The 26,042-nt window shown below is 40.9% G+C and overlaps 1 protein-coding gene across 1 annotated transcript; it reads right to left on the bottom strand.

Annotated features, from left to right (window-relative positions):
* Positions 1-603: 603 nt before the first annotated feature.
* PNCK (pregnancy up-regulated nonubiquitous CaM kinase) lies at positions 604-25,799 on the bottom strand. Its single transcript, XM_053473601.1, has 12 exons — positions 25,620-25,799; positions 19,858-19,960; positions 13,955-14,086; positions 7,252-7,326; positions 6,346-6,484; positions 6,032-6,155; positions 5,562-5,637; positions 4,023-4,135; positions 2,504-2,582; positions 1,874-1,961; positions 1,469-1,591; positions 604-951 (listed from the first exon to the last, which is right to left on the bottom strand). Exons 2-11 carry the CDS (start codon positions 19,932-19,934, stop codon positions 1,475-1,477), a joined length of 1,020 nt encoding a protein of 339 aa, XP_053329576.1. The 5' UTR covers positions 19,935-19,960; positions 25,620-25,799; the 3' UTR covers positions 604-951; positions 1,469-1,474.
* Positions 25,800-26,042: the final 243 nt, after the last annotated feature.

Here is a 26,042-nt window from a genome sequence, read left to right as displayed (position 1 = left end):
AGTAGGAGGCCAATACCCATACATCCAAGCTGAGATCAGACTCGTTTCCCCAGCCTCCCAAACTCCAGCCCTCACAATCCTATGTTTCCATTAGTGAAACTGCATTCTACAAACCTCCAGAAAATCTCATCTCTTTGTGTATGATAGAAAACCATTATATGCGACAGACTAATTAAATCAACAATTCTTTCTCAATATTGAGTGGTTCGTTTTCAGGGGAGGTTGTCTATTTTAGGAAGGGAGATCTTGAGACACTAAAGAAATCAAAAAGAGGATAGATAGAGGATATATTTAGCTGTAGAGGCGTTGAAAGCAAGCAGGGGACATTTTTGGAATGCCACCAAGGGATCTGGAACACCTTTTCCCCATTTGCCATATGCTGATGTTGTAATATAAACAGCACCTTTAAAAGAAGACATGGTTGCCACCTATTAGCGTTGACATCAAGGACTTAAGTAAATTATATCGATGCTCCAAGGTAGCTAATTGGGTCACGTAGAATGTGTGCACTTTACAGATTTTTGGATGGAGTGGGTGGTGAAGTAAATGACTACCCAAGAGTGACCACTGCGTATTTGCAATGAGGTAGTGCATTGCCCTCTGTTTCCTTTTTCCATGATCTTCCGGCTGAAAGCTCTCCACAATGTGGGATTTATCAGCAATAAGAAATACCCAGTAATCAATCATCTATACCTCTTTCTCTTTATGGCCCTTTTGATTTTGGAAAGAATGATAAGCAGCAATGCCGATGCTCCCTTCTGTACCACATTGAAAACTGGGGCCAGCTGGAGGGGCTGGGAGTTGAGGGTGGCCGTGGTGGGCTAAGGGAAGAACAGCCATTGGCCGCTGAAGGCATCATGCAGACAGGTGTCACCACAAGCTCATGCAAGGGTGTAGTGCCTGACATGGAGATCCCAGCTGCGGGGTACTCCAAGCGTCATCCACTTTCATCTGTAAAAAAAAGATAAAAGAGGTTAAATTTGTGGTACGACCACAAACCGACCTGTGCCAAGCGTTAATAAGCCTGGTATTAGGGCGAAATAGACTCAAGGTGTTACTGAAAGGCTAAATTTCCCATGGGGAACCCATAGTACCAACAAGGCTTTCCATCGTATATTAGCTGAGACCACGAGAAGCAGGAATACCCGCTTAGCTAAAGAAGCAAACACTCTCAGAAAACTTAAGCACCCAAATCGCCATATAGTATTTCTTTAAGAAGGAGAAATAATATCCATTAATATGTGTATGCAGCATGTGGGATGTATAAACTCTCAGACGGGGTACATCACACATACTCCAGGGCAGCATTATACATTGCTGGTCTCCAACATGTAAAATGGATATGTGTCCGTCACAAAAATGCAACCATAGCCAGAGGTGATCGCCAACTGGCCACAACCCCACCAAGCTTTTGGGTATCCAATACTAAGCCAGTTATACTATATTGGTGATGTATAAGTCATCTCACCTCCCATCACCACTTGTCCTTTTGTTCTGGGGCAGCTTCTCCGGGGTTCTCCTCTGTTTCAGTCTCAGCACTTTGTCCCATTTTGGTTATGTGACGTAGGAAAGATGTTGCATTGAATGCCCTCTGGTCAATGTTAAATAAACAAGATTCAAGTGATCAGTAAGGACATTTTAGACTGATTCCCAGTGCTAAGGTATCTTAGTAACGTCATATCCTGACACATGCTATGGAGGCTAGACACAGACTTCCATATTGTAACTGGGCTGGTCTTTGTAACTGTCTGATTAGGCCCCTGTTTTGCAGCAAATCTTGGTCTTGCAAATGTTACTGGAGCATCATGGGATCTGTAGTTTCATAACATCTAAAGAGCTGTTGTTTCCCAACCCATGTATGATCTCATCTCACCTTCCACTGACTCCGGGCAAAATTTTTCTGAATTTGTTCGCTAACCGATCCATGGATGTCTCTCTCTAGCGCAGTGTCCCCAGAAATCCTGCAGAAAGTACAAAGGTCACATTGTCTGAGTTTCAATCACATCATTCTCTGTTCCAAGACAAACCTCCTTTATTTAACATTCAGAAGTCATAGCAGTTATATTGGCATTGTCCAAAAATATACTCCGAACTGATAATGTCACCTTAACTTGACGCGCTACGTCCTGGTACTATGCAATATTTGATGTATACATGGGGCTAACATTCAAATCATTTTTCTCTGGGAAAAAAAGCTTTTTGATTCAATTGGACCAAACTCATGGCAATGAGTGGGGCAAGAGAGGCAGCTCCCCAATTCTCATAGTGTCCATACCCCATAGGATCAATATTGGTTTCTTTACATTTTATTAAAAATGTGTTTAAATTATGTGATCAGATTTCTAATGTAAGTGTATTTGCTTATAAAAAAGGGTATACTCTAATAAAGATACTACTCTACTCTAGGCTACTCTATGGGGAATGCATTCCTTGTCCAATTTCTCTAATATATATCCTCTTCCTGCGATGTATGGCAGCAGATGACATCTCAACCTGTTCTCACCATGGGTGCTGCAGAGCCTGCTCACACGTCAGTCTTTTCTCCGGCTCCCTCTCCAGAAGGTGTCGGATAAAATCTTTGGCTAGAAAAAAAAAGAAGATTTGTACAAGAAACACAAACCCTGACTCCTTTAATGGAAGCTGAGCTCTATCTGTGAGCGGCAGAGCCAGCGTTATCTAATCAATGTCCAGAAGTTCTCTACCATCTTCTCAGCCCACCACTATAGACACTGCCTGAACTAATCAGCTACAACAGGGCAAAAATAAGATAATGGAAGGGATAATCAAGCAGTTCTTCGAAAAAGCATTAAGGTAGCCTTCTCCATGATATACACACAAGGTGTGGGGCTGGGACAAATCTGCTTTAAAGAGGAAATAATCCTATTTACTAATGCAATGTCTCTGATTGTGTCTGTAACTACAGCCTGAAATGTCCACTAATTGGGTTGATAGGGCCAGTAGGTTTTAGATGTTGAATTACATTAGTTCTCTTAGTGTAGGTTCAGCTTGGATGAATAAAAGCTGAACTTTACATGTTCACCTCATTGATAGTTTGTGGAACCTTAAATCAGTTTCCAAGGAGCTTATACTGACATCAAGCATATAATAACAAGATAAAACGGTTTAATTCCCATCAGGATTAAGACCTCATGATCAGGATCTGAAGACTTAACAAAGATCCAGTACTATTACCCCGAACATTTACCCACCCGTCCCTGTATTTTCTTTTTTTGTGAATTTATTATTAATGCACTTTTCAAACTTCAAGTATAACATAGAAAAATGGAGCTTGGTGGCCAAACTTAATGTAATCAAACATTTTTCTAGGCATATAACATCTTAAAAGCTTGTATGTGTATGCCGATGTTCCAAACCAGAACACCATCCAACCAATAAAACAATGTAGACATTCCATATCCTGCCGGTAGTCTGTATATCTGCTATATGTATATACAATGTCAAACAGTTTTAAAGAACATAACTGAGCTTAAAAGGCTTTGAAAGATTCCCAAGGATATAAAAAGTTGTAAAAGTAGGCTTTGAGATTGCATAAAACAAAATGTAAATTTGAAATATTTCTGCAATCCCCACAGTATGTTCTCCACGACGTTCTTCAGCCTGCGTCTCCCGAAACAGAATTTTTCAAAGCTAATAATGCTGGACCTCTCTATTCCCAGGGGAACTCATTATTCCATGTACACTTTTTTGGTTGAAAGGTCTCTTCTTTCTTGTTCAAACTTCATCCTCCGTTATATAAAATGTTCTTGGCACCGGGTGCAAACAGAAAGGTTTCCTCCAGCATGCGCCTAATGCGTGTAAATCATTTGGCTGGAGGAAAAAAACGGTCTTGTGGAAAAACTGCCTATGACTCTAGATGAAAGAAATATCAAGCGCCTAGTCTCAGATTGTTGGTATAATAAGGGAGCAACCTTTTAATGAATCATTTCTACGGAATGCGAGTTCCATATAACCAGGTACCAGAGGCTGATAATCAAAGAGGTTTTCTAGTCACGAGTGCATACCTGATTCAGAAATATCATCCCAATATGGAGAGTCAAATTCATACTCTGCCTTCAGGATTTGGTTGAAAAGCTCAGAATCATTCTCGTCATAAAAAGGGGGATAACCACAGAGCCTAAAAAACACCCAAAACACATTAGATTTTCTTTACACATTTCCCATTATTCTGATCTGATTTTCAATCATACTAAAAGATTTTGCCAGCACTATATTATTGGGGCCATTTAAATCGGTGGATGCCACAAGGTTGTGATCCCCTCAGTAAATCATGTGGGGGGGACTGATAATGAAGAAATTCCCCCCAGAGCCGCAAGAGTCTCCCCTGCTCTCTGCTCCCTGCCACCCCCGCCTCAGCGCTGCCCCGACTGCAGTAGTGGGAGTGCGAGGCCTCTGTCTTGGTGCAGGCGCTTCACGCTGAGCGCCCGGAATATGATGTCATATGCCGGCGCTCAGCAGTGAAGCCGCGTGCACCACGGCAGAGCAGCGATACAGAGACCTTATGAACTACAAAGGGGGGGTAGATAGTGAGAAGGGGTAGATAGATGGGGTAGATATTGAGGAGGGGCTAGATAGTGAGATGGGGTAGATAGTGAGAATGGGGAGAGGGGGTAGATAGTGAGAGCGGGTAGATAGTGAGAAGGAGTGGGAGAGGTTCCTACTCCCATGGCAACCGGCATCTGAAAAAAAGCCCTTGTTGTAGACATCCGTGAATGGCAGGTCCATTTTAAAGCCATTTCCCTCATGACCATCGGCTGTTATGAACACAGCCTTCTGCAGACGTTGTTCTATTGATCTGTTTGTCTGTTTTGCAGCAGTTGTAATTAACTAATGGTAATATGCTATAGAAAACATTTATCCTTTGCCTTCCTGGGATCAGTCTGGCTATATCCCCTAAGAGTTCCCGGTCATGATAATACCACATACAATTATTGATTAATTATCATTTAATTTATCTAACTGCTTTTGCTTGCACAGAAGCTTTAACTTCACTGAACCTCTGGGTTTCTATAACTGCCTACTAGACATAACACAAAACAATGCTAATATGTCATCATCAAATGTAGGCATTTAACAAGTTAGATACTGACTCTATACATCATAAGAAAGACATTTAGATGACACTGAAATCATGATCATCATCAGATTTTGTGATAGGCTCTATCAAAGGGTGTTAAAACACCAGTTGTCAGGAATAGAAACAGGGATGAAGAATTCATTATTTTACATTCTGCTGATGCTCAAGGAAGACTTTTTGATGCCTTCTACATAAGAAATGTATTCACCTACGGGAGAGAAGCAGAAACTCTAAATTCCTTGGCCACCACATTTTGTTGAGGGAACCTTTCCCCATGTTTGTCTCATGGGACATGCCACTGTGCATGCATGAATGTGGTACTACACACATGCAGTTATCTTAAACTTAAGCTTGTGCCATGCTAAGAAACATAATTTACATATATTGCAAAAATACAATATGCTAGTCATCTGAAGGATATAGTTTCCCTATTGCCTTGATGGATAAAAGAGGTGTAGATACCTACAGGATATAAGAGATGACTCCGATAGCCCAAACATCCACAGCTTTTCCATATGGCTTTTGTTCCAAGAGCTCAGGAGCTGGGAAAGGTGCATGAGATAAGTAATGCAGTAATACTCTTAGGTTTGACATTGAACACACATGCACATGTCTGCCCTTGTTTATACAAAGATCACCTTGTCTCTGAACGAAGCCTCAGCTATGGGCCTACCCCATTGTGTGCCTCACTCCTCTCTTGGAGTTCTTACACAGCTCCATGTACAGCTAGATGACTTGGGTGTGATCTGTCTACACAGCGCGCTTCTTACACAATAGTATAAATGTAGGGACAGCAGGGGGTATATAGTGTCTGAGCCCCCAATGACCTAATTTCTTGGTGCTTCCCTCTCAAAGGACCGCACAATCACACAAACATGTCAAATGGGCTGGGTGGGGGCAAGGAAGCGAATGCAATTTTGTTCCACTTATCCTTACCAACATATCCTGGTGTTCCACATGCTGTGGCCATCATTCCACCATCTTCAATCTTGGACAGGCCAAAGTCACTGATCATAATTTTTGATTCTTCAAAGGGCGTAGCGTAGAGGAGATTTTCAGGCTACCAGCACAGACAGGTAAAATGATAAAGAGAAAGGTGAGGTGGCAGATAATTAGGTTATCCAATATTAATACCAGTATCCCCCTTCATCACATGTCTTTGTTGATAGTAGAACCGTAGCCTGTTTGACAGACCTCCATGTTCAGCCAGCCTAAGGTAGCCAAGCTATGCCCTCCCCACTTTCCGGTACCTTTAAATCGCGATGAACAATCCCCATGTTGTGGAGGTACTGGACAGCATCCAGGACTTGGCGTATTAGTTGGCTGGCATCCTTCTCCGTGTAATATCCACGTTCTATGATACGGTCAAATAGCTCTCCACCCGTGACACTATGAGATATGGATAAGGAATGACTTGGACTGGCACTGAAAGTCTTGTAATGAATTCTATCACTATGGGTGATGGGGCTCCAGAGTCAGTCTGAATCATTCAATAGGAGAGATTTAGTAAAAGGTGGCTGGGAATGATTGAGAGAAAAAGGCTGGTGGAGAGAGTTTTAAATAAGGGTCAGCGGTTGTGGGCACAAATGGGCAAGAGAATTAGAGCTATGTGGCCAGAATATCGCAGCAACTGAAAAGGAACTGAGACTACCAACTGTAGGGCTTTCATTTAGGAACAGGGGACACTAGTATCAGACAGGTCCAACAATTGGCAGGTTTGTGTTATTACCCACCTCAAATTCACCAAATGAATGCTATCTCTAGTCCACTTGGACTTAGAGTTCACATGCACTCTATCCATACCTGTACTAGATGTCAGTATACTGGTGAGATTTCCAATTGATCTAATGTGTTCATCTGCATAACTAGGAGCTTTGTAAATGGGTTGACCCTGATATTAGTAAACATTATGCCTTTAATTGTCCATCATGAAGATTCTATGTAGAAGCTTAGCAATGGTAACTCACTAATACTGATCAATGGACAAATCCTAATTCATCAGAACTAACAGATATCTTTAATTCAGTTGGAAGGTTTATTTATCATCACTTAATGCAGAATATGAAGTCATCCCCTCTAGACAATGTGTCCTTGAGATCGTAATGTAAAAAATCTCGGGTATGTTTATATGAAATAATGTCATCTACGAGACTTACAGCTCCATTGCCAAGTAAAGGTGGGTAGGACTCTCGTGAATGTCTTCCAAGGCAACAATGTTTTTATGATTAATCCTATAAGAGAAAAGAAACATATTTTTAAGTATTTTTTTTCTCACAACTGAGAAAATGCTATTGGGTTTTCTGATGTTCTTGGTAGACTAATAGCATTTGATAAAATATCTCACCTTTTTTACAATGTTTCAGTGTCGGAATATATAGACAAGTTTCTTTTCTTATCTGTGAAAAGGAATATGTCTAATTTACCAGTGGGTGGTTTTAAGGAAGATGGACATCGGAGAGATGTGGTGGAGAAGCAGCGAAGAGTTCTGAGGTTCCCATAGCAACAGTAAAAGTTCTTATTTTGGGCATAAGTATTAAAAAAAAAGTAATAGAAATGCCAAGCAGATTCAATTTTGATCTGAAATGTTCTTGTGATGGTATAAATCACAGTAGATTTTTTTCCCACCACAAAGAAAACAAGATAAGGGGAGGGTTTTTTTTGGAGTTAATTGAAACCAGCAAACGCCAGTCTCTGGGAATAATAGCACATACGATCTTCAGAACAGTCCTGTTCTTCTATAACAGGGACTTTCCTTAATTCTGCGAGCCTCTGTAGAGTGTTTCTACGTGAAAGGCTCTGCGGAACCACCTTGATCCACACTTTTTTGGCTTGAAAAATATGTACATTTTTTTACACATTAAAGCATTTTCCATCTTTTCAAAATATGTTTTAGGAAAGAAGCATAGAATATGAGATAAATATTTGTATTCTGTCCTTATCCCACCCCAATGCATTTCTCGTCTGTATAGGAGCCACACATTTCAGTATGGCTCTACAATGCCAGTGTGGGCCAAACCAGATACAAATGATGGTTAAAATTTGGGCAAACAGTTTTGAAGGACCATCTCAAGACAGCTGGCTACCTAGCAAAATGATCTGCGGAGTGTCGGCTCCCCCGGAGCGTAAGGTTTCCATCAACAGATTTGAAGACTGTCAACATATCTACGTATTTCTTGTTGCTATGACATTAAAAAATTCTTTACATTTTAGTTCTAGTCAGAGTTAGCCTCTTAGTGTCCCGAGGGAGGGGCAGTTCTTCAAGCCATGGCTCCCCAGAGATTTCCTTCAATATACAAAGGTTTTTTCTTTCCTCCGTGCTGAAGAATGACTCTTCGTGAGTCCAGAGGCAGCTCCATCTTTAAACTATCCATACAATGTTTACTATTAAATAAAAAGGTTTGTTCTCATACAAATTCCAGATGGCCAAAGCACCGCTCACTCCTTTTGCTTCTAGGTCACATGAAGCCAGATCAGAAGCAGAGGGGTAATTGTTTGAACATGCTGTATGATGAGTCCAAACCTATTATGAGCCACGTGTTTTATATCTATGAAGAATATAAATTATAGATGTTTAAATCTGACAATTTCCCCCCGTGATGCCTGCAATGTGCAAGACGAATAAACCCCCTGCTGGGTCTCAGTTACTCAGCGTATTATTACTGTGTCTCAGAGGGGTCAAACTTGGATACGAAACAGCCCTTTCCTTCCGACACGTAATATTAGTGATTTACTTTAATCCGCCGCCCCATGATGCGAGAGGGGCTTGCGTGTCACGTTAGTATGAAAACGCATTTTTCTCTGCAAAATAACAGCAATTTACCAAGGCTGATCGTGATTTAGGATTTTTTGAGCAAATCCCTCTATAATATTATTAAAACGGCCTATGAATGTCACAGGGTTGGCATCTTCTGCAAAATTGCATCGAAATTGTCCAACCCGTACACGGTGAGGAGATTAATGAAGGTGTACTCGATGTGATTGATTTAGTAATGACATACATGGGCCCAGTTTGCTCGCTGGATGCATCCTTTGATGCAAATAGTCATGTGTGCATCTCATCAACTGTTAGCAACCCATACATTTATCAAAAAAAAACAGGAAACAGGAAAATCCAAAACAGAATGGTTAGTAGAGACATCTTTAAGATAAGACCAAACATTGAGTGTGGCTCTTTTTTATGACATCAAAATAAAAAAGTGTTTGGGTAATATTTTTAATGGTAGAGCGATTTTGACATAGAATATATAGCTACTGCAGAGTATACTGTGGGCATTTGCTTTAATCACAGCTCTAGAGACCTTTTCCCCAGAAGCATTTTGACATTTTGAAGGGCTGCTCAGATGGTAAAAGATTCGCCAGATAAACATTATCAGTTAAAACTAAGGAATCTCTCTCTCTCCCTCACTTCCTCTCTCTCTCTCCCTCTCTTTCTCTCTCTCTTTTCTCTCTCTTCCTCTCTTTCTCACTCTCCTTCTCTCTTTCTCTCTCTTCCTTTCTTTCTCCCTCTTACTCTGTTTTTCTCTCTCTTCCACTCTATCTCCCCTTTCTCTCTCTTCTTCTTCTTCTCTCTCTCTCTCTCTCTCTCTCTCTCTTCCTCTCTTTCTCTCTCTTCCTCTCTTTCGCTCTATTTCTCTCTCTTTCGCTCTCTTCCTCTCTTTCACTCTCTTCCTCTCTTTCTCTCTCTCTCTGTCGCTCTCTTCCTCTCTCTCTCATCCCCTGAGTAGAATAATACCCACAATCGATATGGTCTTTCATAACAGAGCAAAATGCTCTTGGATTAAGAGAAGATTAAGTGCAAGGAATGTTTTTTTTTTTAATGTATAGTTCTAGTGGGAGGGACACAAGGTGTTTGGACATTACTTTTTTCCACTTTTCACACTTTTTTGGACTGGAGATCCCTTTCAGGTCTTTAAGGACCTCAGATACTGGATGGTACCCCTTATGATGTCATGGTTACATCACTGGAGTCTGTTTATTTTTTCATTTTCTTTTTTTTTCTTTTCTTTTTTTAGATTTAACGTTCTTGGTGCTGTCCGGACTGACACCGTCGGTAAAGAACGCCTAAAACCTTTGTTCAGGCATTTTCTGGTATCCTGACATTGGATCAGTCATCAGGAAGCTAGTGATGCTAACTCCTGCTGACAGGGGTGACCCTAGGCCTGACCTCCTGTGTACCAGAGGGGACATGGCATTGCTGGTACAGAAACCATAGGACATACTATTAGGTCCATGGTTACCTAGGGCTTGTTTCCAAGAATGTAATAGTACGCCCTATGTTGCAAAAGGGTTAAATGTACCGGTATTTACTTCAATGGAGGAGAAATGTTAGAACCAGAGGTCATAGTCTAAAAAAATAGAGGGTCTTAGGTCTAGATGTAATGTAAGGATGTTTTACTTTACTGAGAGTGTGGTAGATAAATGGAACAGCCTCCCAGCAAAATGGTAAATGCTAATACAGTGAGGGAATTTAAACATGCATGGGATCGACATAAAGCTATCCTGAATCTCAGACAAGACCAAATATTGATTAAGGTCTGAGTCTTCACATCAAGAAAAACCGACAGTCTGGATGGGCCAAACGATTCCTGCCTGCCATCAAATTCTACGTTTCTATGTTTCTAGCCCAATAAACAACCGATATATTATAAAATATGTATCGGCGTTCAAATGGATACATTGTCACTAATATATTGTGTTTTCACCTGCTTGTTTAATTTTGTATTACATTTATTTCTATATAGTGTTTTTTGTAATAGCCTTTACCGTGCGCACAAAATTCAATTACTTAACAGAAATTTTCCTTTGCTTTCAATAGTAGCTTTTTTTGTGTGTTTGCCGTCTGGAATCTGGCCGCGCATGTTCGAGTTCAGTCAGCGAGCCGAATCACAAAGCGTTCATTTTCAAACACCTTTAACACCAATTAATGTTTACATGGGTCATTGAATGTCGCCCATTATCTCCGTACCAGTTATATAACATTTGATTGTTATGTTTTTGACACATGAGAGAGGAAATCGGAGTAAAACCTTAAATTATTTCTCATATAATATAGAAACTTGATGGCAGATAAGAACCATTCAGCCATCTAATCTGCCCATTTTTCCCAACTGTAGAGACCTTAATCAGGATAGCTTTATGCCTACCCCATGCATCTTTAAATCCACTCACTGTATCTACCACCTCTGATGGGAGGCGTTTCAATTTCTCTACCACCATCTTGGTAAAGTAAAATGCTTGAAAACAGTTTTCTATGTAATCCTTTTAAAGGGCTGCTCGGTGCCTTGACATTTTGATTTATAAAAGAAATGCAGTTTATAAATTGAGCTTTGCTACATACATTGTGTTCTGCGTGTATCTACAAATGGAAGAGATCATATTAATATACATTCCAGTCTTCCATTTGTAGGATTATTCTTGGACAAATGTATAAGCAAAATATATCGCTGCTAACGTTCTGACATAACACAGTTGAGTACTTGGGAAGCCTCATGAGTGCCTGTTTTATGTCAGATTATATCTACCAAATGTCCTTCTTTAGGAGCAACAGTCTCTCTTCGGGACCCAAATCCCAAGAGTGTATCACAGTCAGGCCTGGACTGGCCATCCAGCAGATGCCCAGTGGGCTGCCGGCAGGCAGGGTACTATGGTGGGTGGCTAGAGGGAGTTGGGTAAGCAGTGTAGGTTAGGGAACAAGAAAAAAATATTAAAAAGTTTTTTAAAAAATGTGTACCCACACATACTTTTTTGTTTTAAGAACAAATAGGGCTGTCAGTTGAAACCATAGAAACATGCAAAAAATAATAATTGTGTGCTAGTATGTAAAAAAACAAAAAAAAGTTTTTTTGCTATTTTCTTAGAATTTCTTCTACACTTCCCTGTTGAACAATGACCAAATGTATGTTTAGCATGTCACAATGACATCATTTAGCTCACTTTTTGTTGATTGTATCCTTTATTTTTAGTGCTTTTTTAGAAAAAAAAATGAAAATATATATATATTATTTTACTTTTTCCACTTGTGGGAGGGAGAAACAATATTTATCACTCTCTTCCCTGATCACCAACTAAGTCTCCATAGACTTGCTTTGAGGGACTGCAATGCACGTGATCGCCCAGTAGGGGAGTGATTGAATATCCCTGCAGGGCCTAGATAGACAGACCCTGCAGGGAATATCCTCTCCTCTGCTGACCTTCTGGTTGACACCAGTAGTGATGTCTCCCAAAAAGAAATGCCCGATCCCGGGATCAGGCATTCCTTATGTAATGGCTTACCAGCACTTGCTGGTACGTCCTAAAGGGCTTTATTGGATGCTTTTTTCAGGACGTACATGTACGTCCATAGGGTTAAAATGAAATGCTTCTATGGTACTGAAGTAAGCCCCAAAATATTAAGAACACTCTGCAGTGAAGTTACTCTCTTGCATACACTCCATAGAAGTGTAACTGCAAGTTTAACTTTCTCCAGGCCCAGCCATAGAAGTTACGAGAAAACAGGAAGCAGGGATTATTTGGAGCTTGTGATCGGTGCAGTTCTTGGAGGCAGCTTCCGGGAGGGGCTATCTGTGTCCTTTGAGCGAGTGACAGTCATAAATTATGCCTCAGTCATTGTCCGGTGACACCCCTATGGGGTAGTTGAGCTGTTTTGAGTGCAGTTTTTACAAGCAGCTGTGTGCAGCTATCTGAGCAACGTGTTTTGCATGAATCCTCCATTCACACTTTAGTAAATCTATCATACTGGGACATTGTGTTAGTCCCACACGCATATTTCTAGCATCTTTGTTTTAGTTTTAATGGTGGCTCATGGGAATATGTGGCCTCGGGCACAACAAGAGCTGCAGACTAGCATTCCCATGATGCATTGCCAGTATGTGCAGCTAAGCATCATGGGAGTGTAGCCTACCACAGCTGGAATGCCAGAGGCTGCCTATCCATGCTGGCTAGACTTGTCCAATCTCTGCGTCTAATATGTCCCAGTAGATTCTCTCATCTCTGCCGTATGCCTAAACTAAATCCTCAAATACGTTGCTGTCCGACGGATAAAATGGAGGTTTTAAGGTTCAGGGGCCGCTAGATGGACCCCTTTAATTCCTTACTTCATAAACCATTTGCAAAGGAGAACTGGCAATGAGAGAGAGGGCATGCGAAGACCTGCAGCTTAGCTCTGCAAACACGAGCAATCCGTGTATAAGGCTGACATCATGGACCGGGCTGCGATACCGCATCCTACATCTCAGCAGACGATTATGTGTACATAAAAACGTGAGGAGATTTATAATCAGTACGCAGTGTCTCGGTGGTATAGCTATGAAGCGGGAGGAGGGAGTGCATCAGAACTGGATGCTACAGGTAGCAGTCAGCGGGCAAGCGGCAGTCCAGCACCACCGACTGCGGATATCGACAAAGAATCCACAAAGAGCTGTTATTAACCCGTTAATGACAAAGCCCTTACATGTACGGGATCAAAATGCATTGTTTTCCATGGGTTTAGGAACTGTCCATTCTCCTTAAGGGGTTAATGACTAGAGGCGGCCATTCTTTATATATATAAGCAGAATTCAGAACGATGGAGTCTCTGCTGTCGTGGATCTAAAGTTCTATTAAAGGGACGCTCCAGCCATCATGTACACTTTAATACATATGATTGCTGCATTATTTCTTTACATTTTAGTGATGTCTCTTTTTGCAAACGCATGGTGGCATTCTGCGTTTGCAAATACTCTGCAGGGCAAAAGGAAGGCTGGGAGGACTTCTATTAAAAAAACACTCATGCTCAATTTATTTATAAAACACTATAAAACCACCAATAAATACAGATGGGCAAATATTTAGCAAATTAACACAAATTATCCAGTTTCTTACTTTTTCAAAACAGCGATCTCATTCTCCACCACGGCCTCCTTGCCACGAAGAGCCTTCTTTGGAATGCATTTCAGGGCTACCAAGCGTTGTGAGTTCTTCTCCTGGGCAAGGACTACCTCAGAGAATGCTCCCCTAAAGAAAAGGAGGCGAAATGTAAATCCCTTTATGTAACACTCTACAGTAAATCAATTAAATGACCTTCCCATTGTAACTCACTGTTTTATAATCCTACTTGGAAACTTTCTAAGGCAGGTTCCCCCGGAGCTATCCCACTTTTAGAGGAGGCGCTTCATGTGGAAATGGGGGGTAACTGCATGTGGGGATGGGGTAACTCTGGGGTGTTTTTTTGGGGGGGACTATGGGCAGGGATCAAGGGAAAGTGGGTAGAACATGTGCATGAGAGGGCATGGTCACACATAGAAGAAACCAACCCCGAGACCTGGGGAAGGAGGATTTGACCCGGAGACTCCGAGTCAATCCTGGAATGTTCCCAGCTATTATCTATAGGCCATTTTATAATGCTGTGATTATAACTATAACTATATAAAATAACTACTTAGGGTACTGAGGCCCACCTATCTGACCCTTGTATGCGTACAAAAGAGAAATAAAACCATCGTCCAGCTTTGGGGTCCACAAGGATACTGGCCTTAAGAACTTCCTCAGTCATCCTCAGTTTCCTCAGTCATCATTCCACCAACCAAACATCGATGGAGAATCATGGATGCTGCAAGTTACCAACAACTGGAATGCTAGCTGTTGAGGACCTCTAGCAAATCCCTTCACTGAAAGGGTAGCATATATATTGAATAACCTTCCTGAAGAAGTGGTAGGCAGGAACAAGATTGGACTACAGGCTCACTTAGTCCAATAACAGAATTTTGCAGAAAATGCTTTGACCTGCAGGGTCCTCTCCACTTAATCTATCGGCATGTCTTAGTCTGTCAACTCTAGTCTCGTCAGACCCCTTGAATATATGTATTGCGTAATTTGTTGGCACTATATGAATACAAGGTGATAATAATAATAGTATACGTTTCTGTTGTATTTTTTGCTTTTAATCTCTAAATCGTGTCATTCCTTAGAAATGTGTTCTGCCGTATTATAAGAGCGCAGTTACAAATATGTCTATAAAATACACAAAGAAATTTAAAAAACCAAAGGAAGAGTTTAAAAAAATAAATAAAACAAACTTTAAAATAGCTAATAACCTAATAACCATTTCGACTGTTTAGTTTTGTTCCTGCAGTTTCGCAAGATATTTACAAGTACGTGTTTCTTTGCTCGTCTCGATACCACAAGGCTTTCAGAAGGGACATCCACCTACACACTATATGCCCCTCAACCCACGCACACAAAACCACAGCTCACTAACTACCTGGCCTCCTCGTTAGCACGAGAAGGCTGGCACCATCTCCGCGGACTGTGGAACTGCGTGGGAAGAGGAGGGCAATGACAGCGGCACCCAGCCAGGCTGACATGAAGGAACAGAAAGAAGGCGGAGGAGGAGAGAGATTTGATTAATCAGTTGGGTTTCTGTAGTGGAATGAGAGATATGGGGGCTCGATACATATTCCCTGCTGATTTTTGTTTCACAAATGCCTAGGAAGATCTGCTCCTTACTGTAACTCCTTGTTACGACACCTAAGCACGGAAGGCTGGTACTCCCTCCCTTCCTCTGACACAACGTGGGCAGGAGGAGATAATTAGGACAGAAGGAGAAAACAAGAGCCCAACATATCCTCATGAAGCAAGTTCTCTGGATGGATTGCTGTGCTTCCTACTTTAGAAATCAAACAGTGTTCGGAAGCATTTAGCAATAGTTTTTGTGATCTTGGTCTGGTCTCTGCCCTTGAAGTATACAAAATTAATTAAAAAAATGAATATAAAGCATGTCTCATCTCAGAGAACTTCATTAATTCTGGACATGGTGTATTTGCAGCTCTTTAAATCCCAGAAACAAATATTCTATTATGTGAGCTGCGCAATCTGTTCCTGAGTCTCCATAATCATCATGGATGAAGCAGAATGCTGTTTGAGGTGTATGAAGACAACTGCACCCAATTATGCAGGTTAATCATCTCAGGACAACTCATTTTGGGTGCATTGTTCTTTAATTGAAACTTAAAATCTGAATATGTTTTGAAGGCTGGCTCTGTTTCATCAAAGTGGATGACATGCCTTCCAAACCACCAGTTGATGTCAACAAAATTTAGGAAAGTGTAACAGCAAGACAAGATGAGAAACCCAGGACATGAAAATACAAGCCATTATCTCTCCCCTCTTCTGGGAAAGTTTTGGTCTATGGTCTAATGGTCTATGAGGAGATATTCTGTTAAAATAAAAGGTTTAATCTCTGTCAGAAGACCATAATTCTCCTATTATCTAGTTAACTCTCTGCCCTGACATTCTCTCACTTCGACTAGCCATCCCCCATCTGCCTGAACCAATTAATGACATTCAGCAATATAACAAAGAGATAACATAATGGGAAGAAATAATAATGTAGGATAGTTAAGATACCTTTCCTCGTAGTATTCATACAGGGTGGGTTATATATATATATATATATATATATATATATCATAGACTTGTGCACAAAGTAAAAAACAATTTTGGAAAAAATGTGTTTGTTTTGCTTTTCACTAATTTGTTGTAGGAAACCTTTTGCACCCTGATGTTTCCTGTGGAGTTTGCATTTGCTAATACTTAATAAGCAGCACCTGTTACATTTATTGGACTCTGCTTAACACATGTACCTACTCTGAACCTTAACTACATTTTCTGGGAATGCTGCCAAAAAATGCTAATCATAGTTTCGTCGGAGTTTCACTCTTTTTCAGAGATTTGTACAAATTAACGATTTTCGTTAAAAAGGTTCAAAATTGTTCGCAAAAGGCTGGTCCGAGCTGGAGCATGAATGTATATGTATAAGTGTTTGTGTGTTCGCATGAAAGTTTATGTGTAAGTGTGTGTGAGCATGAATGTGTATATGTAAGACAGAGGGAGACTCTGCATAAGAGTGAGTGTGTATGCGTGTTAGTGTATGTAAGTTTGTGTAAAAAATGAGAGTGTGCGTTAATATGCCTTCCAGTGCTTATGTGGGTTACTGAGGGTGAGGGGCATGAGGCCGATAGGGGTCACTTGGCTTTACCTGCTCTGCGGGCCAAAGGGTGCCATCCCTCCTATCCCTTATAACCAACTGTGTATGACCTCAGATTATGACTCTCAGATCTTACACACTTTTTGTACTTGTTTGTTTACAGAAAAAATGTCTCCCATAGTAAACAGACAGAAGCATTCAGTATGGCAGATGCAACTTGGAACAATAAATTAGGCTCGGTTTGACTGGCACATTGGAAATTGCAAATCTATTTCAATTTACAGATGGCTTTGCAAAAATACAGATTTTGTTTGCTTGCCAAATCCACAATTAAAACTCTAGGCAACTAGCCTGTGGTTATTATTTCATTTTTAACCCAGCGCTGCATGAATATAAGCCATTTAAGATCTGTGTCAGAGACGTGCTATATTTTATAAAGTACATTTCTGGAGCAAGGTTCTAAATGACAGTGTAAACCAACCAGATGTTCATGCTGTTTGCCCCAGAATTCCCTTTATAAATATGACCAGTAGTAGCAGAGTTGCAAGATCATTTAAAACTCCAGTTTTAGGACTTTGATGGGCCATAAAGTAGGTTCTAAGGAATAACAACAGTTTTTTTTACCAACTCAAGTATTCACATCTCATAAAAATTCAAGTTAAAGACTTCATGTCCCTTCCTGTATTAAACATGCTAATTTATTTGAGACGAGGGTAGCAAGGATGAACAAATCCTGATTTCACTTGGAGCCTGGTTAGACCTTCGGAGATACATAGAACTCAACAAATTTAGATGTGTGACCATGAAGGGGCCAAGCTGTCCAGAATATAGTCAGAAATAATTAATATCAAGTTCCCGTATAATTTTAGTGCCATACTTGACGCATGCATATAAATTGTGGCCCCGGGATGGCATTTAGTCAGCCTTTACCATTTTAATTGGATGAGGAACGTTCACTAGGAAAGTGCACTGAAGCTGACCGTAGCTACAGCACTCAGGTTTTCTGGTGGATCGTGTGACTTTGAGCTTATCATTATCTGTACAGAAACTGCAGGCTACCTTTCCCGACCTCATAACTGCCGCCTGTCTATCCTAATGTTCTAGAGACATTCTTAGGAAGGCACAACAACAAGGAAGATAAAAATAAAGGAAGTTAAAGTAGATCTAAAGTGACAGACAATGTAACCGTGAGAGAGACAGCAGAATGCAAGCTGCTCCTGCAGCCAGAGGTAGAAACTAGTGTTTTCTTCTCTTCTTCATGTTCTCTATGGCTGTTTCCAACCTGGTCATCTAGAGCAGGGTGCCTTATTGTTGGTCCTCAAGTGTCCCCCACAGTGCAATATGGCTGTTTCTTTAGCACAGGTGGACAGTCTGATTTAATTCAGAAGAAGTAGCCTTTTCAAAAAGATAGGGGCAATATTCCTAAGGCTACATCAAACACAGGTGGCTTCTTTACGCCTACAAACAGTCTATGGAAGGACAGAGGTAGGAAAAAAAGCAGGAGACATCCTTCTGAACCCCCAAATGATTGCCCCAGGGTTTCTTTTTATTTAATGACTATCCTAAAAACCTTGTAGAGGCTTGAAGGCCACACTGCCATTAAACATTGGGCTAATTAGGAGATCCTTAGGCCTGTTGGGTTCATGCTGGGAAACCCTTCTCTCTCAATCGAGTAATGTTCATGGTCCTACTCTATCATAACTCTGAAACAGGCTTCCTAAGTTCCTATTTGGTTCTCCGCAGAACACCTGCAGCCTAAAATATTACTCTTGGTGCCAACGTCACAACACCTGACTTCAATTAATTCTGCACGTCATAGGGGCATAGACATCCTTCCACACAGGAAAACAAGTACCAGTTGCGTAAAATGCAATTCTAGAATTAGAATGAAAGCCCTACATGAATTTGTTGATATAATATTTCGTTAAACACCTGTGTTTAGGACTATATTCTAAAGAATGGGTAGCAGGCAGGTTCAGTAGATGACCAACTCCTCTGCTCCGAGTAGAGCAAAAAGAAGGGGTCTTCCTGCGTGCAGTGATTACATTTCGACACAAAATCCAACATTGTTGCTAAAGAAAGTAAAGTTTTTTTGTCACAAATGGACAGAGATTCTCTGTAACTTTGAAATTCTACCCCTTATCCCCATTCCATCCTTAAAAAGCCTGCCTGGACCAACCAGCAACTTAACAATAATCGTGCAGACCTTATGAACAGGAAAGTAAGAGAGCTAATATACACATAATACACATGCATTGCTTATTTGAACCCGTAAACCATATCACATAAATTAGTGTGTAAAACATATGTTTTTGAACAAAACAACCTTAAAGCTCACTACTAAACATGTCTGCATCAAAGTGTCCTACTTGATAAGTATGGCTAATATTCCCAAGGAAATACCTCTGTCAGCATCTTTGGGGTGTGAAATTAATTGTAAGCTTGGTTTTAAATTAATTAAATGAACAGCCTAACCCCCCCCCCCACAATATTTCTCTAATATGTGTTTATCAAATAATTTTTTTTCCAATATGCATTTACCATGAAAATGGGGTTCAAGCTCTACATCAAACCAACCAAGGTGCTCTCACTTAACCCGGTGTAGAGAGAGCACATCTATGGGCCCTTGGGAGAGCTGGGCTCTTGGGAGAGCAGGGCCCTCTGGAGAGTTGCCTCTTTCACATTGTGTCCATAACCTGATTCTCCGGATCCACTCTATGATGATATGTCAATATGTTTTGCTAATATTACAGTGACTCTTTATGGCAAATACATCCCAATTTAATCATCGGACACTCACGCTCCCAGTTTCTCCTTGATGTCATACACCAAATTAATGTCCTCGACCTTCCTCTTTCCGTTCTTCCCAAGAGGCATGGTTGTAATTCTTTTAAACTCTTGCCCTGTAGAAGAAACATGAAAAGAATTATAGAGAAGCTGATTAAGTCAGACTTAATTTAAAACCTTGTGTTAGGTCCCCTTCCATAAGAACCTCTCAGAGCCTTTCTAATCAACATTGGATAGTGTTATAGGTAAGCTCTTGGGTGTTCACAGATCTACAACTCCCAAGACACCTACTTCATATTAGTTGTATGACCGATAACTAATATGTGAGGTAGACAATATGTTGGGAAGACATCTGTGTGACCTAGGAGTGTTCTTCACATCTGGTTCACCAGAAGTATTTCCACCGCTGTGTAGTTCATTCACAGCTCCTGTTTGGTGTAAATGGATTACAATACAAATGTATTCACTTCCAGACTTCATGAGATAATTACCTGAGATAATTACTAACAATAAACAGTGATATAACCGTGTTGAATGTTACCTTATGGAAGCTAACAATGCATGGTTCTCTATGGATGCCAACTCTCCACTATCTGGAAACTGCAGCACGTAAAAGGTTTTGTCTGCTAACTAACTATCCTAAAGATACCTGTGCAGTGAATATGATGACCATTTATCTCTTTATTCCCTATTGAAGAACATTGTTGGTGAGCCATAGACAGGAATACCACCCCTCGTGGACTAGGAATAGAAAATAAGACAGTGTGGCAGTTTAGTCATGTTCAACAGCTTAACATTTATACAAAGTCTATAATATGAATTAAGAAATGGTTCTTTGCTACTTTATTTCAGCCCTGCGGTTAGACATACCCTGTCGGTGCGCTATACCTTATATGAGTGCAAAAATGTAAAAAAAAAGGTCATACACACAACATATAGACTTTAATAAAAACAAAATTGGCTAATGGTCTTGATTATTTTGGTGTTTATCGCATTCAAAACAATAGACCTGATTTTGAAGTACCGGTATACCCTTTTGAGCTAATGTTTGACATTTTACCAGCTTTCTGTAAGCGACATTAGAAAGGGACAAGAGACGGGATCTCAAGCAGCTGACTGCTCCCTGACTAGTGGAGACGTGTATCTAGTGCGGGAGAGGATTAATGGCGGTTACACCTCCCTGCCCCTACTAGTCAGCCCATCTTTGATCATGCAAAGGTGGGATCAACTATATATTAATGTCTATGTATTTAGTATGTGATGTCATCAAACTCCCTGTTGGTGTAATGGTCAGATGTCCCAATACTTTTGTCCATATAGTGTAGTCACAGCCCATCATGTTCATCACCCAGGGTGCCCACCTTACATCGCCGCCAGTCCACATGTTAACAGTGTCTATCTTGAAAACAATGTGATTTACAAAGTAGGTATCGGGGAGGAATACACTAGTGTGGGATTATGAGGGGCTCCTCCAGTGGTTGCACCCTATACAGTATACTGGCCCCCAAGGTCCAGCAAATCCAAAGGGCAGCCCTGCCTGGAATGTAAATCCAGTCCAGCTAAAATAGGAGGCTCATATCATTGGGTGTTGTACTTAAAAAAGTGTGAAGCCTCCCGCTCCGAAAAAAAGCAATAACTACCAATTACTAGACACAGATGAACAGACCCTAGCCAACGTCTTCACAAAGGAGTCAGAGTCTGTGTATCACACTATGCCAAAGTTACTAAAACGTATTTTCTCAGATTTTTCCAACAGGAAATATTTCCTTGTAAATGTTTATTCCATCTCCCCAAGGGAATGCTTGATAATGATGACTCAGAAACCGCTTTGGATAATAAAGTGAAATGACACCGCATATCTCCATTCTAAAACCACATGTGCCCTCCGAATTCACAGATATGTGTGCATGTAAGAAGACTACGTCTTTGGATATGATATAATGCATGCTATGCTACCCCATACTCCATTTATTAGGATAAAGATGTTAATCTTTTCCCAGACAGTATCCACTCACTGGTCTGTTTATATGCCTTGATCGAGCTGATCCCAGTCTGTTCTTTTATGGTCTTTTAGTAAAGGACTGGAGCTGGGCATGAAATAGGCAGAATGCTGTGGCAGAGGGTGGGTGAAGCTCCGTTACCCCCAGCACTTGAAAATCAAGACTGCCCCAGAAATCAGCTGCCATACCTGGACGTATATTCAGTGTGGATGACATAAAGACTTCCGGAGCCTTTAAAAAATCAAGAAAAACATATAGACCTTCATAAGAACAATAGCGTGACTGTCCCTTTGTTCTCCTCTGATGTCCCTTTTTCCAAGGAGCTCAGAATGTTTGTTGGATATGAGGGTATCGCAGTGTTCTACTGCCCTAAAAGTCACAACAGAAGATGCGCTTGTAAGTTGCAACATTTCAATAAATAATACATTCTTCTCCTAAATGCCAGTTACATAAATAGTCATGTGTAGGTCAGAAAGTCACATAAAAAGTCTCAGTAAAGCCCCGCCTCCAGCTATGGCTTTAACCAATGAAAAAAAAGTGTCCCTCTTTAACCATTCGAAATGTTGGGACGGATGCAGAGATCTCATAGGGTTAAAATGTTATTAAATTATAATCTCCGTGCAGGGTTCGGATTCAGTCATGTATTTCTGAGCAAGTTCTCACATCTCCTCTCTGATCAGTGATGCTTCAGTTGGCCAAAAGAACTCCGATTTATAGAAAAAAAACCTCAAACGAGACGCAGACGAAAATGTAAAATTGTTTAATCAATGGATAACGCTTGAAGGGTATTAGTCATTTATCAGCGTTTGCCGGTTGTAGAGCTGAACACCCTGATTTATTTCTCCAGAGAAACTTGATGCTTGTCCATGAAGAACTTTGTCCTAAGAGGACTTTGATGGATCTCCTTGTCTATATACTGACAAGGCAATTTGAGTGGATTAAAGGATTTGCACTCTTTGTGCTGGCTTACCACACTGGCAGTGATAAAGAGCAGATCAGAATGTAGGAAAGGGGATAAAAGACATATTGAACAGTACACTGCGGTATATTTAGCAGGGTGTGGGTATATTTGACATGTCCTCAATGATTTAAAGGGGCAGTAGAAGGAGTCAGGAATGCTAACTACGGCATTTAGCTTATGAGGACACTCCAGCCATCATATGCACTTTAACCCATTAAGGACAACGCATTATGAGCATGTACATGTATGGGTTTTGTCGTGAAGGGGTTAAAAAATATAGCTGCCCGGTCCCTATAATTTTTTGTGGATTTTGCAGAATCCTTCCATATGCCCATTTCCATCCCTGTGGCTGAACACATCTCCCTGCTTGCGATATGCATACCACCATCAGCTTCAACATGTGAACGCAGCAGGCGCGGGGGTTTGTTACGACTACTAAGCACATGGGCGGAAAGAGTTCCTATTGATTTCAATGACAGCGCTTTTCTGCCACTGATTGACAGCTTCAAGCAGCCAACCAGTGGCAAGAATGATCAGACCATGGAAGAGGGTAACTGCAGATAAGTGCTTTTTACCTTAGTGGGGCAAACAGGGTTAGTAAACTATCCCTCTACACATAACTCAAATACAAGACTTCCACTGTAGTATATCCAAGGATATTAACCCCATAATGTTAAAGGGGGACACTGCAAAAAAAAAACATTTCTGTTGATCCAGGATGTTCCCTTCTTCAGACACAAATGAGGAGCCCAGCTTGTATATTGTGTATCAATGTATCACATAGCTCCATAGCAATAAAACTAACAATGATGTGTGTTTAAAATGCGCAATATGTGTTTATAAATATGTTTGTGAAAATAAAATACTTGGTTTTGGATGCTTTACCCAGTTACAGAAATAGCTCTAGGGGTCATAATGTCACTTAAATAGTCTTTGTAAAACCATAACATCAGTTCCATCCACCAAAAACAGATGTGGCCCTCTTTGGTCGTCAGAAACGTTTGAAGGTATTCTTTATAGTCCGAGTATAAAATGCTCTATATATTGTGCTGGTAGAACCAATGGTTCAGGGGGTTTGAAACTGGCCTTAATGATGTCTGTAATATTTTACTACCAAGCATTCATAAGGGTCCCCAGCACATCTTTGGGGGGATACAGGATTTAGTGTTCCATCATTGGGATCCATCCATAGGTGGTTCTACCACGGAACCTTTTTAAGCAATGGCATCAGGACTCAAGTCGTGCAAAGGGCATTCCTCACTTAGAGATCGATCCCTACCCTACCTGAGTACTCTCCAGTTTTCACCCAGAGTCTCCTGGTGAAGCACTACTTCCCTGAGTCTCAGGGTCAGCTTTTGGTCACGCCTACTCAACACCCCATTACCCTCCCACTCCCTGGCAATATAATGCTATCTGGGGCTAACCCCTCTCATCTGATGATTAACCACACCCCTTGAGTGTCTAGCCCCGCCCCTCACAAAGCCACTACTTCGGGATAAGGCAAGTTCCAGCTGGCCTGCCCTAGGAAATTTCCAGGTATAGTCCCTATAGGACCCCTAACATACGTGACTACCAGCAATGAAAATATGCGTGTAATACCATCCTAAATTCTATGCAATAATTGCTTTATATACAGAACATAGCGTCTCATGGCCTGCCTTGTGATTACATTTTTTATTGTTATCTTTCCGTTACCGATCATACATACATTGACACACGCTACTGGAATCCATTTATAAACATATATTGTATAACGTATACGACTGTCCTGCACCATAATTACCAAGATTCAATATAAAATAAAATACAAAATATTCCAAATAATTAGGGGCTATCTAATAATCAAATGAATAAAACTTGGAAAAAAAAACCAAAGCAGTTGCTCATTTTAAATGTCTTAATATATTACAGGAGGTGTAGTGGATGCATGGAAAGATCTTTTTGTGGAGGTGGTGGGAATCAAAGTAATTAAAACTAATGGTGAATTACAAGCCCTCCCCTAGGAAAAAGTTACGCGAGTGTCATGAAATAAAGTCAGTAATTAAGCACGTGTATGTGATGGGTAAGGGCGGATAGACGAGGTATTCTTATTCTATAGGCAGTTATTTTTAGGTAGGAAATTATCAAGTTAAATGGCTCATTTGGTTCTTATCTGGGGTCGGTATGTTCTAAGAGGAGCCTCTGCTTGTTTAGAACACTTACCCTTGCACTGACTTTGTGCTGCTATGTTTTTCCCTTTTGTGCCCTTATTCCAGAAAAAAAAATATTACTTCTTAAAAAAAAAAAAATTCCTTTTAATAGTTTCCCAAGACATAACCCAACTTTGTTGTCTGAGAAGCAGCGCTGAGTACACTGCTTGGCACTACGACAATCCCTGAGACCCAGCTTGGCAAAGCGATACAAAGAAGGGAAACATTTAACATCTTGTGTGATGTACACTGGCACGACAACGCACGAAAACAAAAGACGGGCAACCCAGACGGCAACACAACATAGCAGCTACCCAAACAAACATGCGCTCCGAGCTGGCTGGGGATACGGGTTACAACAGCAAGAAGAGAAGGGAATTTTAAAAAAATGCTCTGATTTTGGCTTAACCCCCCCAATAAGACACTCAGTCTATGGACCTCTATCAGAGACACAAGGTCTAGGTCAAGGTTTTTATTTAAGATCGTCGTGGGAATTTTTTTTTTTAAAAAAAGGTTAATATTATCTCGGGTTCCCCTAGGGCATAAAAAGCTTTCCATTCTGTCTGGGAATTAGTGTTGCCTTTTGATCTGCAGCCCGTCACGGATTTGGGGAGGAAGAACTTACCTGTATGTGATCAATAGTACATGAAGCTTCTTCTGGCTGCAGGAATGCTGCGCTTCTGTAGTGATGCAGTGCTGTGTGACTGTGTGAAGATATGCCATGCTATTTAAAACATTCTCTTCCCCTACAGTCCAGCCGAGCAAACTGTAGCTCTCTCTCTCTCTCTCTCTCGCTCGCTTTTTTTTTTTTTTCCTCCTCTCTCTCTCTCGCTCTCCCTATCCTCTCTTCTCTCCACCCCTTTATCGTCTCCCTTAGAGGGGGCGACCCTTATAAGGACATTGCTGAAAAATGTCTCTCCGGCTCGCAGGCCACGGTGAACAAATCCACAGGAATGATCACTTGCTATGGGGGGAAAAAATAATCCTTCGCGCCGGGGAAATACCTGGGATCACGGACAGTTAACCGCGTCGGGCTTCCCGATATTCA

This window comes from Spea bombifrons, chromosome 8, assembly GCF_027358695.1.
Source record: "Spea bombifrons isolate aSpeBom1 chromosome 8, aSpeBom1.2.pri, whole genome shotgun sequence".
Lineage (NCBI taxonomy): Eukaryota > Metazoa > Chordata > Amphibia > Anura > Pelobatidae > Spea > Spea bombifrons.
The sequence above is the reverse complement of the archived record's forward strand: the minus strand, read 5'-3'. Positions and strand labels throughout refer to the sequence as shown.

Coding starts and splice junctions, on each gene's coding strand:
- PNCK (XM_053473601.1), bottom strand. CDS start 19,934: ATGCCTCTTGGGAAGAACGGAAAGAGGAAGGTCGAGGACATTAATTTG. Junction 6,156..6,345: donor TTGTTCATCGCGATTTAAAG/GTACCGGAAAGT, acceptor CTGTGCTGGTAG/CCTGAAAATCTCCTCTACGC. Junction 4,136..5,561: donor GGAGTCATCTCTTATATCCT/GTAGGTATCTAC, acceptor GGTGTTTTTTAG/GCTCTGTGGTTATCCCCCTT.